At 37.8% G+C, this 25,054-nt stretch overlaps 1 protein-coding gene across 4 annotated transcripts; it reads right to left on the bottom strand.

Moving 5' to 3' along the window:
- Positions 1 to 1,230: 1,230 nt before the first annotated feature.
- On the bottom strand, positions 1,231 to 23,695 carry LOC107830694 (aminodeoxychorismate synthase, chloroplastic). 4 transcript variants are annotated; one of them, XM_016658322.2, is made up of 14 exons: positions 23,358 to 23,695; positions 22,384 to 22,764; positions 15,890 to 16,021; positions 15,389 to 15,456; positions 12,729 to 12,793; positions 12,241 to 12,307; positions 5,480 to 5,734; positions 5,273 to 5,399; positions 4,674 to 4,948; positions 4,357 to 4,493; positions 4,141 to 4,240; positions 3,605 to 3,687; positions 2,553 to 3,170; positions 1,231 to 2,136 (listed from the first exon to the last, which is right to left on the bottom strand). In XM_016658322.2, the coding sequence occupies exons 2-14, from the start codon at positions 22,718 to 22,720 to the stop codon at positions 1,626 to 1,628; spliced, it is 2,775 nt and encodes a 924-aa protein (XP_016513808.2). In that variant the 5' UTR covers positions 22,721 to 22,764; positions 23,358 to 23,695; the 3' UTR covers positions 1,231 to 1,625. The 4 variants fall into 4 exon arrangements, with proteins under 4 accessions (XP_016513808.2, XP_016513810.2, XP_016513809.2 ...); XM_016658324.2 differs by having other exon boundaries at positions 4,357 to 4,436; XM_016658323.2 differs by having other exon boundaries at positions 23,470 to 23,675.
- Between the last annotated feature and the right edge of the window lie 1,359 nt (positions 23,696 to 25,054).

The following is a 25,054-nucleotide window of genomic DNA, read 5'->3' as shown; positions in this document are numbered from 1 at the left end:
TGTAGGTTTATGTTAAACCAGGTCGAAGATAAGGGGTGGAGCTAGAGTATTAGGTATGGTTTGAATGAACTCTATAGCTTTTGTTTAGATTTGTGTTCTATTAGGAAATACATTAAATATGTATAAATATTTAATTACGAACTTAATAACTAAAATGAGCTATGAGCAAGATCAGAACCCATAAACTTTAAATCATGACTCTGCCATCCAAAAAGTTGAATTATTTAGATATACTTTTTTAAATATGTAATTTTATTTTATTTTTGAAAAACATGAAAATTATATACCCAAATCACAAAAAAACTAGATGTTTTGACCCTTGTAATCGAATTCTTTCATATAAAATGAGAGGAGGGAGCAATATTTTCTTTTCGAGAAAAATATGTTTGAGGAAACCATCCTAGACAATATTAGGCTTCTGGCAGTGCTCTATTTTAAGCACGGACCTTTGTCATTAATTCCATTGTTGTGCAACTTCTCGTAATTTAATTTGGTTACTGCAATAATTGTAAGTTGTATCAGATTAGTGATTTTGAGTTCAAAGTTCTTGTTTGCCAATATGTTGTCGCTGCTATCCGAAAAATATGGAGCTGAAATAGTGCCATTATCTTAAATAGGTGACCATATTTAAATTGGGTGGGCAGATTAAATTATCTTAAATAGTTGACCATATTTAAATTAGAGGAAAAAGAAATCCACATAGGCACCATGTAGGAAAACAAAGGTGGGACATGGGGATTTAATGGATGAGGGGCAAATATGATCCTAAAGTATAAGTGTAAGGATAAATATGTCAAAAAGTATGACGAAGGACAAATGTAACCCTCTTTGAAGAGTACAGGGATAAATATGATCCTAACGTATAGTGGTAAGGATATGATTCAAATTTGCTCATGAATTATGAGTGATCTCCTTTAATACTTGATCGTTGAAGTCAACTGTATCCCTGTTACAAAACTAGGCTAATTTTGCCCTTACGTAGTAAGGAGCTTAGCCAACGCAAGAAGGAAATAAATAGTTTTCTTGCATCATTTCTCTTGTCACCATTGAGCAATGAGCTATATGATATGTGGAAAACTCAAAAAAATTAGCCGCTTTACTGTAAAGACAAGATAATGAAGAGAAAGTTACTCAAGTGATGAGCAACCTTGTATATGAGGAATGGAAAGGTTTCCCATTCCTCATATAAAAACATTAATATCACAAGCATATTGAGCAGTCATAAAGTTGTGCAAGTGGGAAAAGTCAGCCAAATAAAAAAATTGTTCGACAATTTTACAATAAAGAATCAAACATGTGAACTATCGATTCAGTATTATTACAGGTTTACAAACATTTCTGTAAATTCCTGCAGGTCCTTCAGATTCCTATGTACAGTATTTTAGTCGCTGCAGGTCACTGTAGATTTGTATGCTATAATGGATATATTTTCCAATAACCGCGATCAAAAGAATGAATAGGCTGTGCTGACCAATATTTGTATGAATCATAGGCTACCTGCTACTTCCATCCACGGTTTCCTCTCTTCCTTTTAACTACAAGAAGCTGCATTTGCTCCCACCTTTCAGAAACAACTGAATGAGTACTATACCCATATTCTTCACTGGGTTTTTCAAGTGGTCATGTCACTTATGTGTGTCTGAGAAGATGATGCTGCTCTGATGTTCAAGAACAGCCTTAGTGGGTGCTCGACTTTTCAAAATCATTTCTTCATACTCATCATCAGGGTCTGAAAGAGCTGTAATGGCTCCCCCTGCTCCTACTGAAGCTTCTCCTTCGTGTATGACAACAGTCCTTATCACAATGTTGAGATCAAATGCTTGGTTATAAGAGAAAAATCCAATGCAGCCCGAGTAGATGCCCCTAGAACAATTTTCAAGATGATCAAGAAGTTCCATTGATCTCAACTTTGGTGCACCTGTCATTGACCCACCAGGAAATGCAGCTCTAACACATTCAATTGCACTTACGTCTGATCGCTTTTTCCCCCGGATCGTACTGACCATGGTGTGAACTGTTGCATAGGATTCGATTTCCATGAGATGTGGGACATGAACAGAGCCAGGCTCACACACACGCCCGAGGTCATTCCTCAACAGGTCAACAATCATCAAATTTTCCGCCTGATCCTTTTCACTGTGACAAAGCATACAGAACTTGGTCAGGATTAGTAAGCATGAGTTCTGTTCCAAGACAACTTATGACACAATCATACAGCCACCAGATGGTGCAGAAATACAATTTCAAAACTGAATATAGAAGTTAAATAAAGAACTAAACAACTTAAGCAGACAAAGTAAAGGTGGCTGACGGGATGATCCAACCAGTATTAGAGGCTAAAAAGCATGTATATAAGTGCCAGAGCTGAGAAGAACTAACAACATAAAAGACTAGAACGTCTGGGAGAAATGACGTTTAGACGTGAAAGGAAAACATACTATATAAGATAAAAGGTAACACAAGTCGATAGTCAGAAAGCTTCCTGAGGAAAATAAGTGTCAGCGAGAATTTGAGTATTAGATGCTACTATTATGATCCTTCGATTTCTGTACCTGTATTCTAATTGCAGTTTCAGAAATTCATCTTCTTTAGGGGTGGAACCACGAGCTATAGTCCCTTTTATGGGTTTTGCTTCCAGAATTGCATTCCTATCCAATCGTAGGAACCTTTCAGGAGAAGAACAACATATGCTTAGGTCTTCCCTTGAAAAATTAAGCCAGGCAGCATATGGTGCGGGATTTCTTTCTCTGAGATTAAGATAAAGTCCCAGAGAATCTATTTCCCCCAATTTCATTCTCATCTGGGTTGTAAGGCACAACTCATAACTTTCTCCTTCTTTTATGAAATCTTGACAACTCTTAACGTCTTTGATGTACTCCTCTCTTGATTTCTCAGCAGAAAAACCTGATTTTAGTTGGACCATTGCCAATCCTCGAGATGCCCGTGATTGCAACCTTTTGGTCATAGAAGCTCTCAAGTCGAGCAGCCTCTTCTCCACATCGTCCAAGTATGAAGTACTATTTGTGCTCACATTGTGTAGTGACAAAGTATATATGTCGTCACACTGATGATCGATGACAATAATATTATCCGTAAAGAATAAACAAGCATCTGGTGCCTTCGATCTATGACGATTAGATGCCATGCCACATTCAACTTTGAGATCATACCTGTATCGAGAAAACCACAAGAAGATCAAGTCATGAGAAAAAATTCTTCCTCCAAATGCACATGCAAAAATGAAGAACTAAGTTTAACAACCCAACCTCCTAGAGATCAACTATATTTGAGTCCTACCCAGCATAGAACCACCACAGATGATAAGAATGTGAAGCTTTCTGCTATGCTTGACTTAATTTGTCATAAAACTTAACAATGACAGAAAACCAGACATAGCCATAACTACATGAGCAGATGACATTTCTCATGCACCCGTCCAATTTACAACTTCTTTTACCCCCTACATGCAGCAGTGAATGATTCAAGCAAAAAAAGGAAAGAGAACTTCCAAACATACAAAGTAAATCCTTGAAACATTTAGAAGTACTTAACAGAATAGAGTACGAGGAGGATTTAAATTATTTGACATAAAATCATGACATACCCGATATAACCAATGTAACCACCATAGAAATCAAATGGTAATCCTTCATAATCCTTCTCATCAAAACAAAATGATAGGAGCTCCTGGTGCAGAGATATAGGACCTAATTAGGATACTTGTGCGCAAAATAATTCGCAAAAATATTCTTCCAAACAAAATTCATCAATCTAGTCTAGATAATTCTTGGAAGGAACTCGACATCCTTAATGAAAGAGGGCGGAGCCTCTCCTGAACACAGAACAAAAAGGAGCTCGAAATTATACTTAGATAAAAATTAACCATAAGTATAAACACAAAGAAAACAGCCATTGCTTACAATAAATTAAATAGGACATCAGATGAACAGATTTTCTAAGCCACCGAAGATATTGGAAAACATGTTATTTTATTGCCCGCAGTCAACTTGTTAATGGGAATATCCCACGATAGCATTTCATCTGCTTGCCTTACCCCAATTTACTAAGGACTGTGACATTGACTGAGGTGGTGATTTTCAATTTCAGTGACACATATTGAAAGAAATTGCCAGAAACTACCTTATTTACATAATCAAAAAATCCATCTTCCAAAAATGTAGTTTTAACATGGCCATAAGCATCTTCAACTGATAGATCACCTCCTTTACACGTTATGTCACTGAAAATATAAAGCAACGTGTTACTGAAAAATGATGTAGCATTCAAGCAGAGATCAATAGAGAAATGGAAAGATCTAAAGCAAGGCACTCAGGAAATATTTGAAGAGATTTTCACCTGCGATTTGACAATCTAAACGTAAGTTGCTTCCAGAGTGAACCTCCTTTTCCCCCCATAAAGGAAAATCTAGCCCTTCCCTGAATAAGCTGAATCATGGTTAGGAACGCGGCGGCGGCGGGAAGAGGCGGCGGCGGCTACATTTCATTTGATAAACCACTCAATAAAAACTACCCTAAGAAACTATTGAATCTGATTTTCTTGCTTTTAAAATTTAAACTGACACAAAAGTGGCAATAGTTTTTTTTTTTGGGGTGACAACCAAAAAAAGAATCATGTAAGGTGCTGAAACTACAACAAGCTGGAGAAGAAAGGACCTTTTCTATTGAAGAACTATCCAGCCAGAAACTGTTTTTAGCCTTTTGATCTCCAAATAGTTCACAGAAAATATTTTCCGCTCCACCAACTTGGCTGGCAGAGCAATCTAGTTTTTTCCATGTCATCTTCAAAAATTTTACACTGTACTTCGGATGTGATAGATTTAAGATTTCATCCATTTTGACAGCTCTCCGCTCAACCGATTTATTCACCAGATGCCCATTTCTTGCAGCACCTTGGGACAGCGGGCTTACAATAGGAACCTGCATGCATGCTAAGTAAAATTTACCGCTCAGAGTAAATGTGGGAACACTCTACTGAAACAGAGCAGGAAAAACTGAAAGCACTTAGCTGCTGGTTTTAGGAATTACATGCTTGGTAAATAGCATATGAGATGCATACAAGACAACCCATCAAAATTAATTACTTGCAAGTACATTTAATGAACCCGAGAAATGATAGGAAATTCAGACACCTTTTTGACACAACCATTTGTAAAGTTCTATAATAAACAAATAATCCAATCACATGGAAAGGACTCAAAGAGTATAGGAGACTAAATAAGCATAATCCAATCTCTATTTTATAGTGCAGTTACCAGCATAATGAACCCTTCTCTCATTGATGGAGGCTGACGTTAACCTGAGCCAATAATCCTCTGTGATTTTCCGGAAATTTTTGAAAAGCTGTTTTCCATGATATGTTGCAACACTCTCCGGGTGGAACTGATAGCAAAGGCAAAATCCATGTTACATACTAGTAAAAGAGGAGCAGATTCTCATGCAAAGTGAATGACCAAACTCACCTGCAATCCATAGTGAGGCCTACTAGAATGCATGACACCCATAAGGACTTTTCCACCTTGCACATCCTTTGATTCACTTGATAACTCCGACATCCCACGAAAAATATCTTCTGCTTCTTTGGATGCATGAAAGAATGAATCGGATTGTCCAACACCATGGAAAGGGAGTGTCTCAGTCGTAGAGGTCCAAGCTATGGGAATGAGTTCCTTTGGGAGTGATTTTGGGTCTATGACAAGGGAATGGTACCGAACCACCTGAAATGTGTCAAGAAAGTTCAACCAAGATAAAGTTACTTCTATGATTTCCATCTTCTCTTTGTTATCTAAACACAAATTTAAATTGTTCTATAATTTAAAGATCGATGTAAAGCTTCAGGTAGCAAAAATTACACAAGTACTAGCACTTATTTAGAAGTGATCAGTCTGTCTCAAACACACAAAGCCATCCAAGTTAGAACCAATCGCTTCTTTGAATTTGACTTTAAAAGGTTAAAACTCCAAAAGAGATAAAATATTGTCTTCTGCAATTTTAGTACTAGGATTCCTGCTGATGTATGTTTCAGTTTTCTCTTAATTATTTTTTTCCTTCTACAGTTTACAACAACTCTTCTTATACTTCTTTTGACTTGCTTCTTTCTTAATGATTTCGTCTTCAAGATAACTTGTTCTTCTTTTTCTTCTTCCGTCTGCGTCTTTTACTTCTACTACTTCTGTTTAAGGCTTTCTTCTGCTTCTCTATCCTACCCTTTCTTGATGTCAACGATAAATTTTTCTCCTTTTCCTGTTTGTTCTCTAATTATTCTCCGATTCTTTAATTATAGGCTAAATACAGGACAATAAAAAATATCCCTTTAAAATTACAGCTAATTTCAATATTGTTTATAAAGCAGTTAACCAATTGATTGAAACTGAAGATCATAGTAGTGATTGACGTTATCTTGTTGTGAGCTTGTTGACCTTAAATGATATTTAATTTGAGTTGTTGATTAATATTGTTTATGATGTATTGGATATCGAAATTAGAAATGTAATTGCTAATAATACATACTATAATCCCACTTGCTAGACAATTTCTGTATTTTCTGTATATTGTGTGTGCTTTACATCAAAGAAGCAGGTGCTTCATCACCTCGCTTTTCACCTAAAGCCCCAAGAGCCTTGTCATTTCTTGTTCTTTTTGCTTTAAAAAAGCACTGACTAATACAAAGTCACCACCTCAGGAAGCCTAACACTTCTATTTCAAAAACATTTAAGCACGGAGAATTTATATTTTATGATTATTAGGAAAAGAATAATATTCTTGATACACCTCCCTCCCCTTCTACAAATTAAGGGTGGCAAAACTAACCCAAACCCATTTGACCCTGCCCAAGTTTTAATGGGTTTGGGCTAGAGCGATTTTGAAGATGGGCTGGTTTGGGCTAGCCCAAATTAACCCAACTTTATGGGTACACTGTAATATCATCAAATTGAGCAATCAATTTGGGATGGATTTTTTAGGGTGTGAGAAGGAAGCTCTAGCACTCTTTATGAAAATTGATAGCGGAAGAAAACCGAGCAAAACAGGAGCAGAGAAGGCTATTGCTACGACACCAAAATTCAAAGGCATTCATGAGGTAAAGGGGCTGGTTTTTAATATGAAATTCAAGGAGAATGGGCCAAGGTGTAGAAACAGGGGGAGAGCGATAATTGAGGATCATCCATGAAAGTATAAATTATTTCATGGAATGTGAGGGGATTAAATAGGGAGGAAAAAGAGAGAAAGGTGAATAGTACGGTTCAGAAGTGGAAAGCAGATGTGTTTTGCTTTCAAGAAACAAAGGTAGAAGGTGATATAGTAGAGATAGTGAAACAACTCTGGCCAAACAGAGGTGTTAGTTTTGGCTGCCTGGAGGCTAGTGGCACGAGAGGGGGTATAATATTAATGTGGGATAGGAGAATCTGGAAGGGAGAGGTTTTAAATATTGGGCTTCATTCTTTAACTTGTCATTTTGAGGCTCAAGGACAGGATTTCACCTGGCACTTGACGGGGTGTATGGTCCAAATACTACTAGAAGAGAGAGAAAGGGGTTATGGGAGGAAGTGGGAGCTTCTAGAGGTTTGTTTGGTGGTCCCTGGGTAGTTTGTGAGGATCTCAACACAACTAGCTTCATCTCAAAAAAGAAGAACAATAACAGGTTGACAAGAGCCATGAAAGACTTTTCAAAATTTATTGAGGAAATGGACCTTATTGATCTACCTCTTTCTGGGGGTAATTTCACTTGGGCAAGGGGTAACAGACATGAAATTTCGAGCAGATTGGACAGATTCCTCATCTCATCAGAATGGGATGAGGAATTTAGAAACATAAAACAATCGATGTTGCCTAGAATCACATCAGACCACATCCCAATCGAGTTACAATGTGGGAATTGGGAACCTAACAGGTCCTACTTCAAATTTGAGAATTGGTGGCCGGAAGTGGAGGATTTCAATGAGTTAGTGATTAATTGGTGGGACTCTTTTGTATTTGAAGGGAGACCTGATTTCATACTAGTAAGCAAGCTCAAAGCTGTGAAAGAGAAGTTGAAAATATGGAAGAGGGATAGCATGGAGTTTAGAAAATCAAAAGAACAAGATCTTGAATCAGATTTCTATCTTGAAAAGGAGCAGGAGCAAAGACCTTTAACTGAGGATAAAATTTTATTGAAAACTAGCTTATGTATGAATTTGGAAGAGCTGGCCAAAAATGAAGAAATAGCATGGAGGCAGAGAGGTCCAGGACTTTATGGCTAAAACAGGGAGATAGAAACACAAAGTTCTTCCAAAGAACTGCTAATGCTCACAGAAGATATAATCACATAGACCAACTGTAAGTTGATGGAGAAATTGTTAAAGAACCTGCTGATATCAAGAGGGAGATACTACCCTTTTATCAAAAGCCATATACTGAGACAGAGGAATTGAGACCTGGCTTCAATATGAGTAACAACCCCAGAATTGAAGAAGCTGAGACAACAGAGACCATTTGAGGAGGAGGAAGTGTTCCAGATCATTAAGCAGTGTGCTATTGACAAAGCTCCCGGACATAACCATGAGTTTTTTTAATAAATGCTGGGAGATAATCAAAGAGGATATCATGAGAGATATACAAAACTTTCATAGCAGGGAATTTTTTTAAAGAAACTTCAATGCTACTTATGTGGCCTTGATTCCAAAGAAGAATGGAGCAAAGGAGCTGAATGATTACAGGCTGATAGGCCTGATAAGTTCAGTCTGCAAAATCATCTCTAAGGTGCTAATTGAAAAGCTGAAGGAAGTGATGTATAAATTGGTGGACATTCAACAAATGGCCTTCATCAAGGCTAGGCAGATTACTGATGCAGTTCTGATTGCAAATGTGTGTGGACTCCAGAATCAAAGATAAGTCACCTGTGATTTTGTGCAAACTAGATGTGGAAAAAGCTTTCGACCATGTGAATTGGATTTTTCTCCTAAAGTTGCTGGAAAATATGGGATTTGGTAGAAAATGGATAAGCTGGATAAAGTTCTGTATTAGTAATAAGTCAGATTTTCGGTTCTTATAAATGGATCTCCAAAAAGGTTCTTTCCATCACAAGGGGCGCTCGGGCAAAGTGATCCTCTATCACTTTTTCTTTTATTCTGGTTATGGAGGGTCTAAACAACATGATATAAACTGCAAAACACAACAATTGGATCAGGGGTTTCAAAGTTTTAAACATGCATGAGATAGGTCTCGAGATCACACATTTGCAATATGCAGATGACTCACTTATTCTATGTTAAGCTCAGACTGATCAACTAAGGATGATAAGGGTGATACTTACTATCTTTGAAGGCGTATCTGGTATTCTGGTTTTCACATTAATTGGGGCAAGAGTTTGTTATTCCCTGTTAATGTAGTCCCTGAGATGATATTTTGGCCCTAATACTAGGAGCTTAGGTGGGAAGCCTTCCAACAGTATTTTTGGGATGCCTTAGGGTGCAAAAAGCAAGTCACATGAGATCTGGAATAGGGTTTTAGAGAGGTGTGGAAAAAAAAAGCTCACAAGCTGGAGAAATCAATACGTATCCCTGGGGGGGGGGTGGGGGGGACTAATCTTGATTAACAGTGTACTAGATTCGCTACCTACCTACGTGATGTCTTTATTTCCAATCCAAAGCTGGAAAAGAGAATGGACATTTTAAGAAGGAAGTTCCTATGGCAGGGCAACAAAGAAAAGAGGGGCTTCAATTTGGTATAATGGAAAACTCTCCTGTTATCCAAGTATGATGGTGGTCTTGGTACTAGAAACTTGATAGAACCAGAGCTTACATATGAAATGGCTTTGGAGATTCACCACAGAAGAAAATGCACTTTGGAAACAAGTAATCAGCACTAAATATGGAGTGGAGGGGTCCTAGACAACAAAAAAATGACGACTCCTTATGGAGTGGGGATGTGGAAATCAATCAAAAATCTCTTGCTAATTTTCAGCAATCAAAAAGGTTTCAAGGTGGGGAATGGTATGAAGATCAATTTCTGGGATCGAAAATTGGGGAAGTCTGGAACCAACAGGGGTAAAGCCTAACATTCTTCTGAATGACTGATGTCAAGAATTGCCGAATTCTATAAGACACTTGAGCAATTCAAGGGTTTGGAGCAAACGGTGGACAGAATTTGGTGGCAAGGACACAACAGAGGCCTATTTACACTGAAATCTACATATGGGAACTTGAACAATTCTCCCAACCAGCTGGAGTTGTGGCCTTGGAAACACATATGGAAAGTTAAAATTCCAGATAAGGTGGCATGCGTTATGTGGTTGGTAGTTAAAGAGGCTTGCCTAACAGATGAAAAGTTTATGAGGAGAGGAATACCAATATGCTCAAGATGCTATCGTTGTGGGAGGAAAGCTGAACCAACTCTCATCTATTCTTACATTGTGTGGTGACTACCCAAATCTGGAATATCTTTTCGTGCATGGGAGGCATCAGATAGGCAATGCCTAAAAGCTCTTTAGAGCTGCTAAAATGTTGGAACAGGGAGGAGGCCTGCCCAGGCAGAAGAGCAGATGGAAGATGATTCCTCCATGCATTTGGTGGACAATTTGGAAGGAAAGAAACTTGAGATGTTTTGAAGGCATGGTAATAATATTCAGAAGATCAAGATGAACTATCTTTTGTTGTTTCATTTTTGGTGTAAAGAAGAAACCTCAGTGGATACTGAAGCTATACTAGATATTTTGGAAGCTCTGTAAATTGCAAGGATAGGTTTTTTGTTTCTTTTATTTTGCTCTTCATATGTACATATGAATATATGATTTTGGACAGTTTTTGTGCATTGATATATGTACATATGAATATATGATTTTGGACAGTTCTTGTGCATTGATTTATAAAACTTGTTACCATTCTCAAAAAAAAATACCAAAACTCTTTTTCAACCTTCCCCATCCCCACCAACCCCACTACCCCACCCCACCCCCACCCCACCTCACCTCAGCCACACCCCAACCTTCCAAAACTCCTTCTCAACTAAAAATATTTTTTTTTTCATTTCAACAAAATGAGTATTTTCTTTTCATGATGTAGAAAAAGTATTTTATTTCATTTCAACAAAATGAGTACTTTCTTTTCATGATGTCGAATGATTTATTTAACTAATTGTTGTTGACAAAAATAATCATCAAACATGAAAAAAATCTAAAAATAAAGAAGAAACACATTATCACAACATATCATGATTTGAGTCAGGAGATTATTTGTGAATATATTTTTAATTTTTTTTTTAAATATTGGATTTTGATTTGCTTAAAAGTTGAGAATATTGTAAAGATTTGGGTCAAAATTGGGCGTGTTGGGTTACAACACATTGTTTAGTCCATCTAGACCCATCCCATCTTGACCCAAATGAACTTTGGGCAAGGTTGGGCATTAGCCCATTTATTTACTCAACTCATCTTGACCCGCCCAACTTCAGTACAAACAACCCATTTGCCACCCCTACAACAAATACACGAAGAGAATGACAAGATTATTTTTTACTCTAAAAGACAATGCCAGTAGTAATGACGAGCCCTAGATAAGGTAGGTATTATTGGAATGATATATGAAGTGACTGAACTTCCATTTTACTCAAGTAGAAGTTTAACTTAACCCCCCAAGCTATATCCAATAATGCCAATAAAAGCATCCCCTGCTTTCTATTTTTCACTTCCATTTTTAATCTTAAGTGTCATTACAATGATTATATTTCCAAACTAACACTCAGAGATGAGAAACTACACTCAAATTGCTGCTCTGAGACTTATTCTTACATTGTGCATCCAACTACTTTAGTTGGAAACTAAGAGTCATCCTTCTCCTTGTTTCTACCTTCCTTAAATGTACCATAGTCATCCACTCATGCATGTAAGGCATGTGTGCTGATCCCACATAGCTACCAGTCTGATACAGCCATGAGAATATGCAGGATGCTTTTGTGCTTCCCAGTGTATGTCTAATTGCAAACCAATAAAACAAGCCTTGACTAAAACTCTTACTCTCTCTTATATGGAGGGTGACCAATCATATGGTTGTCGGTAAAACACAGATAAACACGGTATAATTTTCAGTTTATCATCTAAATGATGTTCTCAAGTCTCTAAAATCTAAACGCACAAATGAAATTTTGAGGAAAAAGAAGTGAAAAGGCAAGCTAGTACTGTTCATGTGCTTACGTGTCCAATCGCAACACCAAAACATAGAAAACCTGAATAGCAAATTCATACAAAACAGACCTTGAATCCTGAATTTCTTCCTGAAGGAATTTCATGGAACAATTGACAACCATTGTGCTCAATATCACTGCACATTAAGAAAGAAAGACATTTTGAAAACGAGAAAAGTATGAGTGACCAAAAATGAACCACAGCTGCCCAGCAGAAAATATCATATTTAAGTCTTTACTAACATGAGAAACCACAAAATGAGGAGTAAAGATGTTAAGCTCCTGACTGTGAATTCTGAAGATCAGGAAACCTTCTCTTTGAAACCTATAAGTGTTTCCAATAAGCTAACTATTAATAACTTGGTTTCAAATTGTAATGTTGCCGTATCAAATCACTATCTTATCAAGTAGATACAGATGCATATTTCAATGAGACAATAACTTATTATTTCTAATGATCATTAGTTATCATAATACCGAGAAAATTTTCAAAAAAAAAAAGTAAAAAGAAAAACAAAAGACAACAAAAATAGAACACTTAAAACGCAGTTCATATACCTCAAACGACCATGGACAGGTTCAGGTGCATGCACAACTTGAGCCCCATGCGCATATCCCAAAGCCTGTTTAATCATTTGAAAATCAAGTACACTCTTTAGCTCCTACAGATAAATTCACAAAGACATTACTAGAGGCTTGTACCTACACATCAAGTGTTGAATATCTATGTTTTTTTCCCTGGGAACGGGTGGGTGCTTACACAAGATCTATTAACCACACTATCTGAAGAAAAGTACCCAGGGTTATCTCTAACAATGAATTAATAAGATAGAAGATAGGTATAAACACATGATAGATTATTGATACCAAGACTGAAGAAAAATTTAGCGGAAGTAAAAATAGAGCAATGTGTATGAACAGACACAAGAAGCACAGAAACTACAGGTAGGAAAACATAAGTTGCTAGTTCAACTCAGAATTAGTTCATAATATGTTGCGAATACTAGCTTGGTAAACTGAAGAGAATTAACATAGATATGCAAGCAAAAAATAATCACAGAAATTTCAATGAACAACTGCTCTGAAATGAATTTGAAAGCAAGATGTCCTACATCATTTAATCATACATAAGCAAAACGGTGCAAAAGAGTACCTTATTTTGTACACCCACCAGTCGAAGAAGTGAAGGAGCAGATACAGAAACATGCATCTATATCTAGTTGATATAGAAAATTTGAAACAAAGAAGTGAAGGAGCGCATAAATGTAATAGTACTTACAAGAGGATTGCCAACCCAGAAGCCAGACTTATATGAGTTCTATAAGGGTTGTCAATCCACTTATCTAGTACTTGATTTGTTGGGAAAGAAGGTAGATATAACATGTTTTTGGAAATATATTACTTTAAAATGTATCTTTTGCAGAAAAAACGCCATTATCACATGTGACATGTCAATAATAATATCACGTTGTTAGGCCTTTAGCTATCAAAAACCACCTTAAAGTTATAGACAACACTATTAGCCAGTTGGTGAAGAAATTTGGAATAACAGGAAAGAAGCAGAATATTTGAAGATCAATTGAATATAGTGTAATGACAAAAAAAATAGGCAGAATAGATAGGCCCCCTAAACTTGCCATTTTTTTTTATTTTAACACCTAAACTAAGGGTAGTACATATTGAACAATGAACACTTAAGTGAAGATATATTGTGTCAAGTAGACACACACCGCTGACATGGCACCGTCAGTGCAATACACCACTTTTGAACGCGAGAATAATTAGTTTTTTTCAATGTCTTTTCTGCAATCTCCTTGGTAATCTGCTACCACCATCTCCACCACTATAGCTGCTGCTTCACCACCACCACCACCATGCCTTCTCCACCACCATGCAAACCACCACAAACAAACACCCCTTCCAATAAAATTCCACCACCACCGCGCCTCCACCACTGCACAACCCACTACCTCTTGTCCCTCCTTAAATCCAGCCACCTCAGATCCAGACAGAAAAGGCTTCACGCTGCTCAACACTCACTCTCCAGGACCTTACCAAATCTCTCTATATGTTTTAAAATTTTAAGATATAAGTCATGAAACTTTTAATAGAACTTCGTATTCTGAGACATTAATGCCCATTTTGGCCATCTGATTTTTTTCTTTCTTTTTTCCTTTTTCTGGTTTTCACCTCTTCAATTCTCATCCTATTTTCCATTTCTTAAAGTGTTCACAGAAAATAATTGAATTCCACCTACTCAAATTTAAGATCAATAACCTATACGTGAATCTACACAAGAGTAATGAAACGCAACCCTACATCATTCCATGGAAGGAGTAGGTGGGTTGATTAGGTTGATCTGTTGTGTTAAGAATTTCGATTGGAGCTGCATTGGTCGGGAATCCACCCTGGCACCTCTCTATTACTGATGGTGCTTTGTGGCTCATGCTCATGCTGGAGGGACCGAACACCACCACCTTCTCTTTTGCAGATATAGACTTTATTTTCACACGTGTCTCTCTCTTTTTGGTTTACATGTATTTATCTTATTGATGTTGTTTGCCACATTAAAGCGAGTAGTTTTCATGCACCTACGTTAGTTTGGAACTGTCAAATATATGTCTAATTGACACAATTTGTCTTCACTTCAAATGTTCAATAGGTACTACCTTTAGTTTAGGTATCAAAATGAGAGAAAAAATGACAAGTTTAGGGGGGCACCTACGTGTTCTGTATAAAAAATATTATGCAACCATGCCAATCCTCATATTGTAAGATACTTTCTATATTCCGTACATAGTGTTTCTTTCTCCACGTAACAACCATAGGCAATTCTTGTATTTTGTAAGATACTTTCTATATTCCGTACATACTGTTGCTTTCTCCACGTAACACACAAGGTAATAAGATTTCCAAAAAAAAAAAAAAAAAAAAGATTTCCAAAATACCGTCTCCCATAAACTTATTTCCTGACAACAGTTAATTATCAAGTACTTAAACTTTTCTTATCTCATACAGAAGAACAGGAATTCAGCACTAAAATCGACCAGAATCACATTTTGGTAAAGGTTTGACAAGTAGCAAAGGAGAGAGCAGAACAGCAAGACAGGCTACGCAAGGTTGCAGGTACAAACTTGCTCAAACAGATCCCATGTAAAATCGTATGCTAAAGAATGAAAAAATATTACATTACAGACAGATATAAATGGATACATTACCTGGTGACCAAGGCAGACGCCTAGTATAGGGATATCAATGCATTCAAGGAGGAGCCTCAGGCAAATTCCTGAAACATAGGTGTAAGGCGTGAAAGGCTACTCCGAAAAACCATAACAAGCAAGTAAATTTGAAGTTAAACGACAATGAGATAGTCAACACCCTCCTGTATGGTAGAATACCAACATATTGAAAGTTTTCCAAGTTAATAGCATCAACCTCTAACACTGAGCTAAACTACGCACACTCTTGTATGTTATCCTCGTCTAGGACAGATAAAGGAGCCGTGTTGGGAAGTCATGATTTAGAATGAATTTAAAAAATAAAAATAAAAAACAGTAGAACACACTTAAAATCAGGATTGCTAAGGCAAGGGTGAATTACCAATATGCTGATTCGAACAAGTTAATGCATTTTAGTACACGTTAATAAGAAGATCTATGTTGTCTTAGACAAGGAAAGAAGAAATTAGATCACATAAATTTCATAAGTCCAAGTCAAACCTATATCTGCTGGACATGTTGGAGAACCAGGACCAGGTGATATCACAATATTGTCAAATGCCCTTTCTTCATACAAGTGGTAATAAATTTCTTTCCACGTCCACTCATCATTCCGAATCACCACCGGAGGCACTGCCACAGTATCAAAATAAAAATTAAAAGATGCGACACATCACAGACTCATGTCTATCCAGTAAAATTAAGAAAAAGACTGGGAAACTGCCTATTCAAAGATGACTTTGCCCTAGATGATTAATACAAATGACTACCCAATCAAAATTGTCAAAAATACAATAGAAGATGAAGGTATCTAACACTTAGCGTGCACTTTGTCCTAATAACTGCACATCGGCAACGGGCATCAATTTATCAAATTTGTTACAATCTAGAAGCATCCATATATCAGGAAAACATATCAGAAAAAAGAGACTTAATCGGAATTTGAGAATCCAAAAAGTTGTTTTTTACTTCTTTTATTTTTAGAAGAGAATCCAAATACCTGACTAGAATAAAAACTGGACACCTACAGATAATTTGGCATTGGACCAGTGTTGTCAAAGGCTCATTTAAGGCGCGCTTAAGCCCTGAAGCTCAGAAAAGCTCAGGGAGGGCATTTTGCCTCGCTTAAGTTGCGCTTCAGTGTAAGGCAAGGCACTAAGACATGCGCCTCATTGCCCGTGAGTTTTATTGGGAATCAAGAGGTACTAAACAACAAATATAATCAGAAAATAAATGTATTAGCCGTAAAGAAAAACATTATAAATGAATTTATTACTTTGTCCTTGAATTACATATATATTTTATTTTTTCCCATAGTTGCGTCTTTTTTTACTAAAGCCCACACTTTAAGTGCGCTTTGCGCTTAAATCCCTAATAGACCTAAAGTGCTTTTAGAGTTTTTCCCCTTTGATAACACTGCATTTGACAAGCACATATTTACTATTACTGTGTAAGTAAAACCCACACCCTCATCTTTCTAAGCATTCATGTTTTTTTTATAAGTGAGAGTGTTTCATGTTATTCTCATCTTATCATCCTAAATTTCCCGTTTTACGCCTTATAAATGACTCCCAAAAATTATACTCTTTAGGTGTAAAGCATACAGATCAATAAAAAATGAATAACAGAATCACAAGTCATGCTTTCTCACTTCCTCTATAAGGAAAATGGAAAAACAGAAGAGAAAAGAGAGGAGAGAGAGAGATTAGGAACTTTCTATCTTAAAGTTCAGGAAAGATAAAAATGACCATTTTCTTCCATGTTGTAACTTGTAAGAAAAACGACAGGTCCTAAACGTTCAAGCTGGACCCAAATTGAGGCCTATCATAGATAGTCAGAGGGAGGCTTAGCAACTTATAGGTATGAAAGGGAAGAAATTCTTTCAAATCCTACCTTTACTACACGAAAGTTATTTATGCAATAAGTACAAATTGTATTCACATGAAGGGAACTATACGAGTGGCTCCTTTTTAAAATTTTCTATTTCTTCACTTTATTTAATTAGGGAACAAACAGCTCAAAGGAGCAGGAATAATGTAAAATGTTGCTTGATTTGCTGAATAATTTAGGGGATGTAGTGGTGTACCAGAGAAGGGGCCGGGTGTGTGACAGGGAGGAAGGGAGCTCAGTTAGAGGGGGTGGGAAGAAGGGGGATATTGTGTCTTATGGGTGTTTTTCTGGGAGGAATTGGCTAATATGATGGGGGAATGGGACATTCCATGGGTTCTGGGGGGAGACTTTAACGCTATTAGATTCCCGGAGGAGAGATTAGGGTGTAGTATGATTTCGAGGGCCATGGAGGAGTTTTCTGACTTCATCAATGATCACTTTCTCATTGATCTTCCTCTGTTAAGGGAAAGATTTACTTGGGCCAGGGCGGAGGACTCCAACTCAAGGTCTAAACTTGATAGATTTCTGACATCGCCCTCCTAGATAAGCTGGTGCTGAACGTGCTGCAAATTCCTTTACCTAGGATGACTTCGGATCACTTGCCTATCTTGCTAGATGGATGCAGAGGGAGGGGGTGTGTGCTCCCTTCCGATTCGAGAACATGTGGTTGAAGGTGCCAGGATTTGGTGACAAGGTGAAAGAATGGTGGATAAGCCACAGGGTATCAGGGACACCTTCATTCCGCCTTTCGAAGAAACTCAAATTGCTCAAGGGAGATATTATTAGGCGGAATAAGGAGGTTTTTGGAAGGGTAGAGGTTAAAATGAGGGAGCTTATGTATGAATTAGGGGATCTAGAGAGAGGGGAAGGGGCGAGGGAGTTAGATGAATCTGAGAAAGAGAGATTGGGGGGTTAAGAAGGAAATAGTCGAGTTAGCAATAGCTCAGGAGACTAGTTGACGGCAAAAATAGAGGGCGCTATGGTTAAAGGAAGGGGATTCGAATACCAAATTTTTCCATAGGGTGGCGGTTGCAAATCGAAAGAGAAACTTCAGAGTCCTTAGTTGTGGATGGGGTGAGGATTGAGGGAGAGGAGGAGGTAAAAGGGGCGATAGTGGGGTTTTATGAAAACTTATACAAAGAGGAAGTTAGTTGGAGGCCGACTTTGGGGGGAATAGAGTTCAACCACATAGGAGAGGGAACCAGTGACAGGCTAGAAAAGGCTTTCGATGAGGAGGAGGTGCACGAGGCTGTGTCGAGTTGTGCTGGTGATAAGGCCCCCGGTCCTGATGGTTTCTCTTTGGCCTTCTTCCAGCTCTGTTGGGACACCATCAAGGGGGAGTTGATGAAAGCCATTGAATACTTCCATTTGAATGGTGTTTTCGAGAGAAGTATCAATGCTTCTTTTATTACTATTGTGCCTAAGAAAGAAGGTGCATCTTGTATCAGTGACTACAGGCCTATTTATGTTGCTCAGACTCTTCGAAAATATCGTCGGGAGCATTTATAAGATTATTTCTAAAGTGCTTTTCAATAGACTCAAGAAGGTTATTGACGTGTCTGTTTCGTCCTCCCAGAATGCATTTGTGGAAGGTAGGCAAATCCTGGATGCCGCTTTGGTGGCAAATGAACTTATCCAGAAGGAAAAATAGAGATCCCGGCTTACTATGCAAGTTGGACCTTGAGAAGGCTTTCGACCATGTCAATTGGGAGTTCCTGGATTTCATTATGATGCGGATAGGGTTTGGGGCAAGATGGAGGGGATGGATCAAGTTCTGCATTTCCTCAGTCAAATTCTCTGTCCTGGTAAATGGTAGCCCGTGTGGTTTCTTTGGCAGCTCCAGGGGTCTCAGGCAAGGAGACCCCCTATCCCCCATGCTATTCATTCTAGTGATGGATGCTTTGAGTAAAATGATGGATCGTGCGGCGGGCGGAGGCTTCTTGAGAGGATTCTCAGCTCCGATCGGGATGCCCAGTGCCCGAAGAGTCTCTCATTTGCTTTTTGCGGATGACATCCTAATTTTTTGTAATGCCGATATGGATCAGTTGACCTACCTGAAGCAGGTCCTGGAGTGGTTTAGATAGTATCAGGTCTCAAAATCAACCTCGGCAAGTGTGAGATTTTCCCGGTGGGTGAGGTTGCTAACATTGATGCTTTGTCTTATGTTCTCAGATGTAAGGTGGGCTCCCTTCCCACTACTTACCTGGGTCTTCCATTGGGAAGTTTCACATAAGGATACTACGGTTTGGAATCTAATGATCGAAAGGGTTGAAAAAAGATTAGCAGGCTGGCAGGAACGGTACTTGTCAAAAGGCGGCAGTGTTAAAAATAGCGTGAAGCGAGTAAAAGTGACAACTCCCATTTCACGAGAAGCGAAGCGCTCGCTTTTTTTAAGTGACGCGGAATTTTAAAAAAAAATTAAAATAAATACGGCATAGACAACACATGTAATTGTAAGCAAATGTTCAAAACTTCAATTAAAAAACTAAAGAGTAGCATCAATTAAAACACAAAATGAGCATCCTATTCTTCTACAAGATTGTCAAATTCTTTTATTCCACTATCATTGGGCAGAATTTGGGCAGAATTTGGGCAGAAACTGGGCAGAATTTGGGTAGAATTTTTCTAAAAAAAATTCGCCAACATTTCAACGCTTTTTGGACGTTTAGAAAGAAAAAGAAAAAGAAAAGGAAAAAGAATAATGAAAATAAAAAGTGCAAAAGCAAAACATACCTGTTGAAACTTGAAAGTTGTTGTAGTGTTGAAGAAGAAAAGAAGAACCCTAGTTTGCTTGAAGAAATTGCTGGTTTTACCGTTTTAGTGAGGAAGAAATCGCTAGTTTAGAACCCTAGTTTGTTGCTGAAGAAGTCGAAGAAACTACTGGGTCTGGAACAGAAGTTAGCGATTTGGTCTTTTAATTGAAAAAAGGTTTTAGGTCTTTTAATTCAAAAAGCGACCGCTTCTTCCGCTTCTTCCGCTTCGATCCGCTTCACCGCTTCTCGCTTTTTAGAGAGAAGCGGGCGCTTTTCTTTACCTGAGCCGCTTTTAATTGAAGTAGTGCCCAACCTCCCGCTCCGCTTCGCTTCTCGCTTAAAGCGAGGAAGCGGGCGCTTTTCTGAACCCTAAAAGGCGGAAAGGAAGTGCTCATTAAAAGCACTTTATCGAGTATGCCCACCTATTACTTATCCATGTTGCAAGCTCCTGTGAGCATCACAGAAAAACTGAAGCGGCTTCAAAGGAATTTTCTTTGGGATGCAGCGGATGAAACTAGAAAGTATAATCTAGTGAATTGGCAGACAGTCACTTCCCCAAAGAAGTGGGGTGGACTTGGAGTGAAAGATCTTAGGGTATTCAACAGAGTTTTGTTGGGGAAATGGCTGTGGAGATTCGGGATAGAAGAGCGTGCTCTATGAAGGGAAGTCATAGTAGAAAAGTACGATTTCACGGGAGGGGGTTGGAGGACCAAGGCAATCACAACACCTTTAGGGTGTGGCATGTGGAGGAGCATCATGAAGAATTGAGAATCCTTCAGTGGCAACATCTCTTATAGGGTGGGAGATGGAAGGAGAATCAGCTTTTGGAATCATAGGTGGTATGGAAAGGTTACTCTGAGGGTCTCCTTCCCCCACGCCTTCAGAGTTTCAAATCAGATGGAATTGATGGTCCAACAGATTCATAAGGAGCATGAAGGGGGAGTAGTATGGGACCTCTCATTTAGAAGGAACATGCAAGATTGGGAGATTGCGGAGCTCCAAGATTTACTGACACTACTATATGGGCAAGACAGGCCTCAGCTAACTTGTGATTCTTGGAGATAGGGTTTACGTGGCGATGGTCTGTTCACCGTAAAGTCCTTTTACCAGAGTATGTTGGTGAGAGAGGAGGCCTCTTTTCCATACTCCTCCATCTAGATTCCTAAGGCGCCGACGAAGGTGTGCTTTTTTGCATGGCTAGCGTCGAGGGGGTGATTTTGACTGCTGAAAATCTTCGAAAGAGGGGAATTATACTTGTTAGTTGGTGCTATATGTGTAAAAGCTCAGGGGGAGAATCTTTTGTTGCATTGCGCTGTGTCCTCGGCTTTGTGGAGGGCGATCCTGAACCTTTTTGGTGTTCAATGGGTGATGCCAAGCACTGTAAAGGAAATGCTATATAGCTGGGCCGGTTTTCGTAGAAGAAGAAAGCAAAAGGCGTGGAAGTTCGCCTCGTTAGCTCTCATGTGGAAAGTTTGGGGGAGAGAAATAGGAGAGCTTTTGAGGGGATTGAGTCTCCCTTTTCACATCTTAAGAATAGTCTTTTATCTTTGATCGCTTTTTGGTGCACTCATATAGCCCCTATTTGTATAGAAGATTGGGCGTCTTTTGTAGAGAATCATGTTCTGATGTAAATTCTTTACTTTTTGGTATACTTCTTGTATACGGGAGTTTCTCTCCCTTTTGATTAATACAATTTACCTTATCAAAAAAAGAAATAACATGCCACCTACAACTTCAAGCTGACATTACTATAATATTTGCCGTCACATTTGCTAAAACTCTATGGATAGTGGACAAGACTTTCGACACAAAAAAGATCTACTCCTTGGATAGTTTTCTTCGAAAAGAATAAGGAAAAAAAAAAGCACTGTATCTCTGAGGATAGCTAGTTTCTGCATACGCACAATGCTAATGATACGATCTTTGTTTTTTTTTTTTGTGTGTGGGGGGCTGTCAAGGCAGAACGTCAACAATAAATTTATAGATAGATCTGCTCAAGATAGTAATTTCCACTTCATGACATATTAAAACTGCAGAAAGAAAAGTTCTTGTCTAAGAGAAGTACAACTTATTTCAGCAAGTATTGGTAATTTTTAAAATGTACTATGGCAGAGAGACATTAAGAACATCGCATGTGTTCAAACAAATTAACCAGAAAGAATACTGTTTAAAGCCTTAAGTGAGGTGCTAGTAAACCCCCAACTACTGTGATTGCTACATACAAAACAAAGAAGGCATAAGAAAAAGACATACTACCACATTTTCAGGAGTACATATTTAAGTTATATGAACAAGCCAATACAGGCACAAAACTCATTTCAACTTCAAGGCAAAGAATTATAGGGAGCTTACTTCCATTAATAATTGAAAGCTCCTGGAATATATTGTAAGTGTAGCTGTCATAATTGTCAATTAGCAGAGTGCGTACAAATTCTAACTTCGGAACTGGCTGGTTTAACAACTTTTTTCTTGTACGCGATGCATCCAAATGTCCAGATACCAAATGACTTGAAATCACAACCTTCCCTTCCTTACAGTTATATCTTCGCAGTGTATCTATCATACTTGAGTCACCAACCCTTGCAAAAGGTTCAGGTGCCAACAGATAATGTTTTCTGCTTCGAAGATTCTGCCAGCAGGAAGAGGCAATCGTGGATGACGATGATGATGAGCACATGGCAGAATTCATTTTTGCTTGTAGAACTAAATCGCAGGTTCACCAATCAAATCCCTCTGCAAAACATAAAATGTGGCAGTTAGAGATGTCTAAAATCCTAAATCGGTCACTTCGCAAGTGATAAATAAACAGTGTGTTAGAAAGGGTTGATGACTAAGTCAAAGTTCAAATTTCCTTGGCAACATAAACCAAAAATGTATTTTTTTCCCCTTGCTCCCTTGAAAATGCATCCCCACTGCCCCTAAAGGCAAACTACCAAATAACTTTCAGTCTTCCAATTCTGCTATAGCAAGTACAACAAAACTAATGAACGAAACGATCTCTCTTAAGTTCTAAACTGTCTACAATTTTGACCACCTCTTCAAAAGAACAGAGCAGCCAAAAGTTGATTCATTTTTCTTTTATTTTCCTAAAAAGTAAAAAGCTCTGCAGAATTTTTCAACTTCGTTTCTCTAGCTGTTGCAAAATTCAATAGTAACTGAGTCAGCCATTTAATGAATTACATGTTCACAAATATCTTCTATAACTAAAGCTCCCACACATAAGAAAAACAACACATTAAGCCCAACATAGACAAAAAGAAGCATTACTGAACACACCATTTTCATAGAAACGTTAACATCAGCCAAACAATGACGTTTTTACTTACATGCACACATAGGCATACAACTGAAATACACAGCATCAACCCAAGAAGTAGATCTCACAGAGATATGCAATAGACTTAGCAGATCCAAAAACGTTTGGTGGAAAAGTAATACCTATGGTTGGGATGTTGATGGTGCCGCAGCAATAACTTGTTTTTCAAATCTCTTGTTTTTTTTTGGTTTTTTCGCTTACCGGTTTGGTGGGTTGGTGGAGGAGGTGGTGGGGTTGAGCAAATAATGAAAGAGAGACATTGGTGAGTGTGCAACCACAACATTTCAAAGGCTGAGGCGGCGCTGTGCCCACTAAATTCGTTACCCTCAAAACAAAAAAGAAAAAAAAGATTTAGATAAGGAAAGAACTACACATATCCCACACGTATTTATGATTTTAAATGGAAAATTTTTTGGAAACTGCTAATAAGATTTTTTTGTGTAACGTACGTCTCATGCTATGATAACTAAGGACCCGTTTGGCCATGAGTTTTGTCAAAATAAATTTGGAATTGTCGCACCTCCTTTTTCCGCCCCGCGAGGGGCGTAGGGAGTTTTCTCCAATTAAAGTAATATCACAAACGGGATTTGTTTGTTTATTTCAGAGTCGTCACCTGGGAATTTTAAGGCGTCCCAAGTCACCAATTTTAATCCCTGAATCGAGGAGAATATGACTCTGTTTATTATTCTGCGAACCAGAAATCCTGAGTAAGGAATTCTGTTAATCCGGAAGAAGGTGTTAGGCATTTCCGAATTCCGTGGTTCTAGCACGGTCGCTTAACTGTTTTTATTCTTGGCTTAATTTATTAAATGCATATTTATTGCCCAATTTTATTGTTACCGCTTCTTTTTAGACTGCTTGTAATTAAGAGCCCTTCTTTGAATCGAATCACGCGTACGTATATTCGTGTTATAGATTATATTTTTAAAACATGCAGAATTGTGTCACGCGCACGTGTACACGATAATATAGATAATATATTTATTAAAACAATTATTTTCGAAATTGTGCTTAAATAAAAACAAGAACATTCGCCCTTTTTGTATAATTAAGTAGTGAACCTCACATCTCGGGCTTTTATGAAATTAATAATGATATTCTCCGAGGAATCCCTTTTATTAAATATTCGATCGAAGTTGCGCGAACGCATAATCCGAATTGCTTTTAGAAATATAATCAGGTTACGCGAACGTATCCCTAATCACAAAAATATTCTTGATGAGGTTCTCTACAAATTGTTATTACGTGTTGACCGCGAGCCTTGTTTTACACATATGAATCATATACCTCAAATTTTAAAGAATTAATGGCGTGAAGAAGAAAACAGACAATATGTATCTAAAACTAACATTTTTTGTGGATACAACATTAATATATCAAAAAATCGAATCGCATTTAAAACTGGAAAAAGAATTAATTTGATAAACAAATTAATAGTTTCTGAAGAATTTTTATTGTTATATTTAATGCGAACTCTATTTCTACATATCCTTGACATAAAATGTTGCAATTTGTGCTTATAAATCCCATATCCTTACAAAGCTTATGCGAATTTCAAAGGATGATTAACTAACAGTTCTCACATCAAATGTAAGCTACTATATTAACCAGCTGAAACAAAACTAAAATTTAAACTAATAGATTTAAACGAGTAAAAGACATAATTATAATTCCGAACTTCATTTATTTGGCAATGTTGAAGTTTTC

Source organism: Nicotiana tabacum, chromosome 11, assembly GCF_000715075.1.
Source record: "Nicotiana tabacum cultivar K326 chromosome 11, ASM71507v2, whole genome shotgun sequence".
Classification (NCBI taxonomy): domain Eukaryota; kingdom Viridiplantae; phylum Streptophyta; class Magnoliopsida; order Solanales; family Solanaceae; genus Nicotiana; species Nicotiana tabacum.
Note: the sequence above shows the minus strand (reverse complement) of the source record. Positions and strands in the feature narration are given on the sequence as shown.

Bases quoted from the DNA above. Each gene is read 5' to 3' on its own strand.
- LOC107830694 (XM_016658322.2), bottom strand. From the start codon at position 22,720: ATGAATTCTGCCATGTGCTCATCATCATCGTCATCCACGATTGCCTCT. The intron at 16,022-22,383 runs GTAAGCTCCCTA...ATACTGTGGCAG, and splicing joins GCTTTCAATTATTAATGGAA to TGCCTCCGGTGGTGATTCGG. The intron at 4,494-4,673 runs GTCCTTTCTTCT...AATGAAATGTAG, and splicing joins ATAGTTCTTCAATAGAAAAG to CCGCCGCCGCCTCTTCCCGC.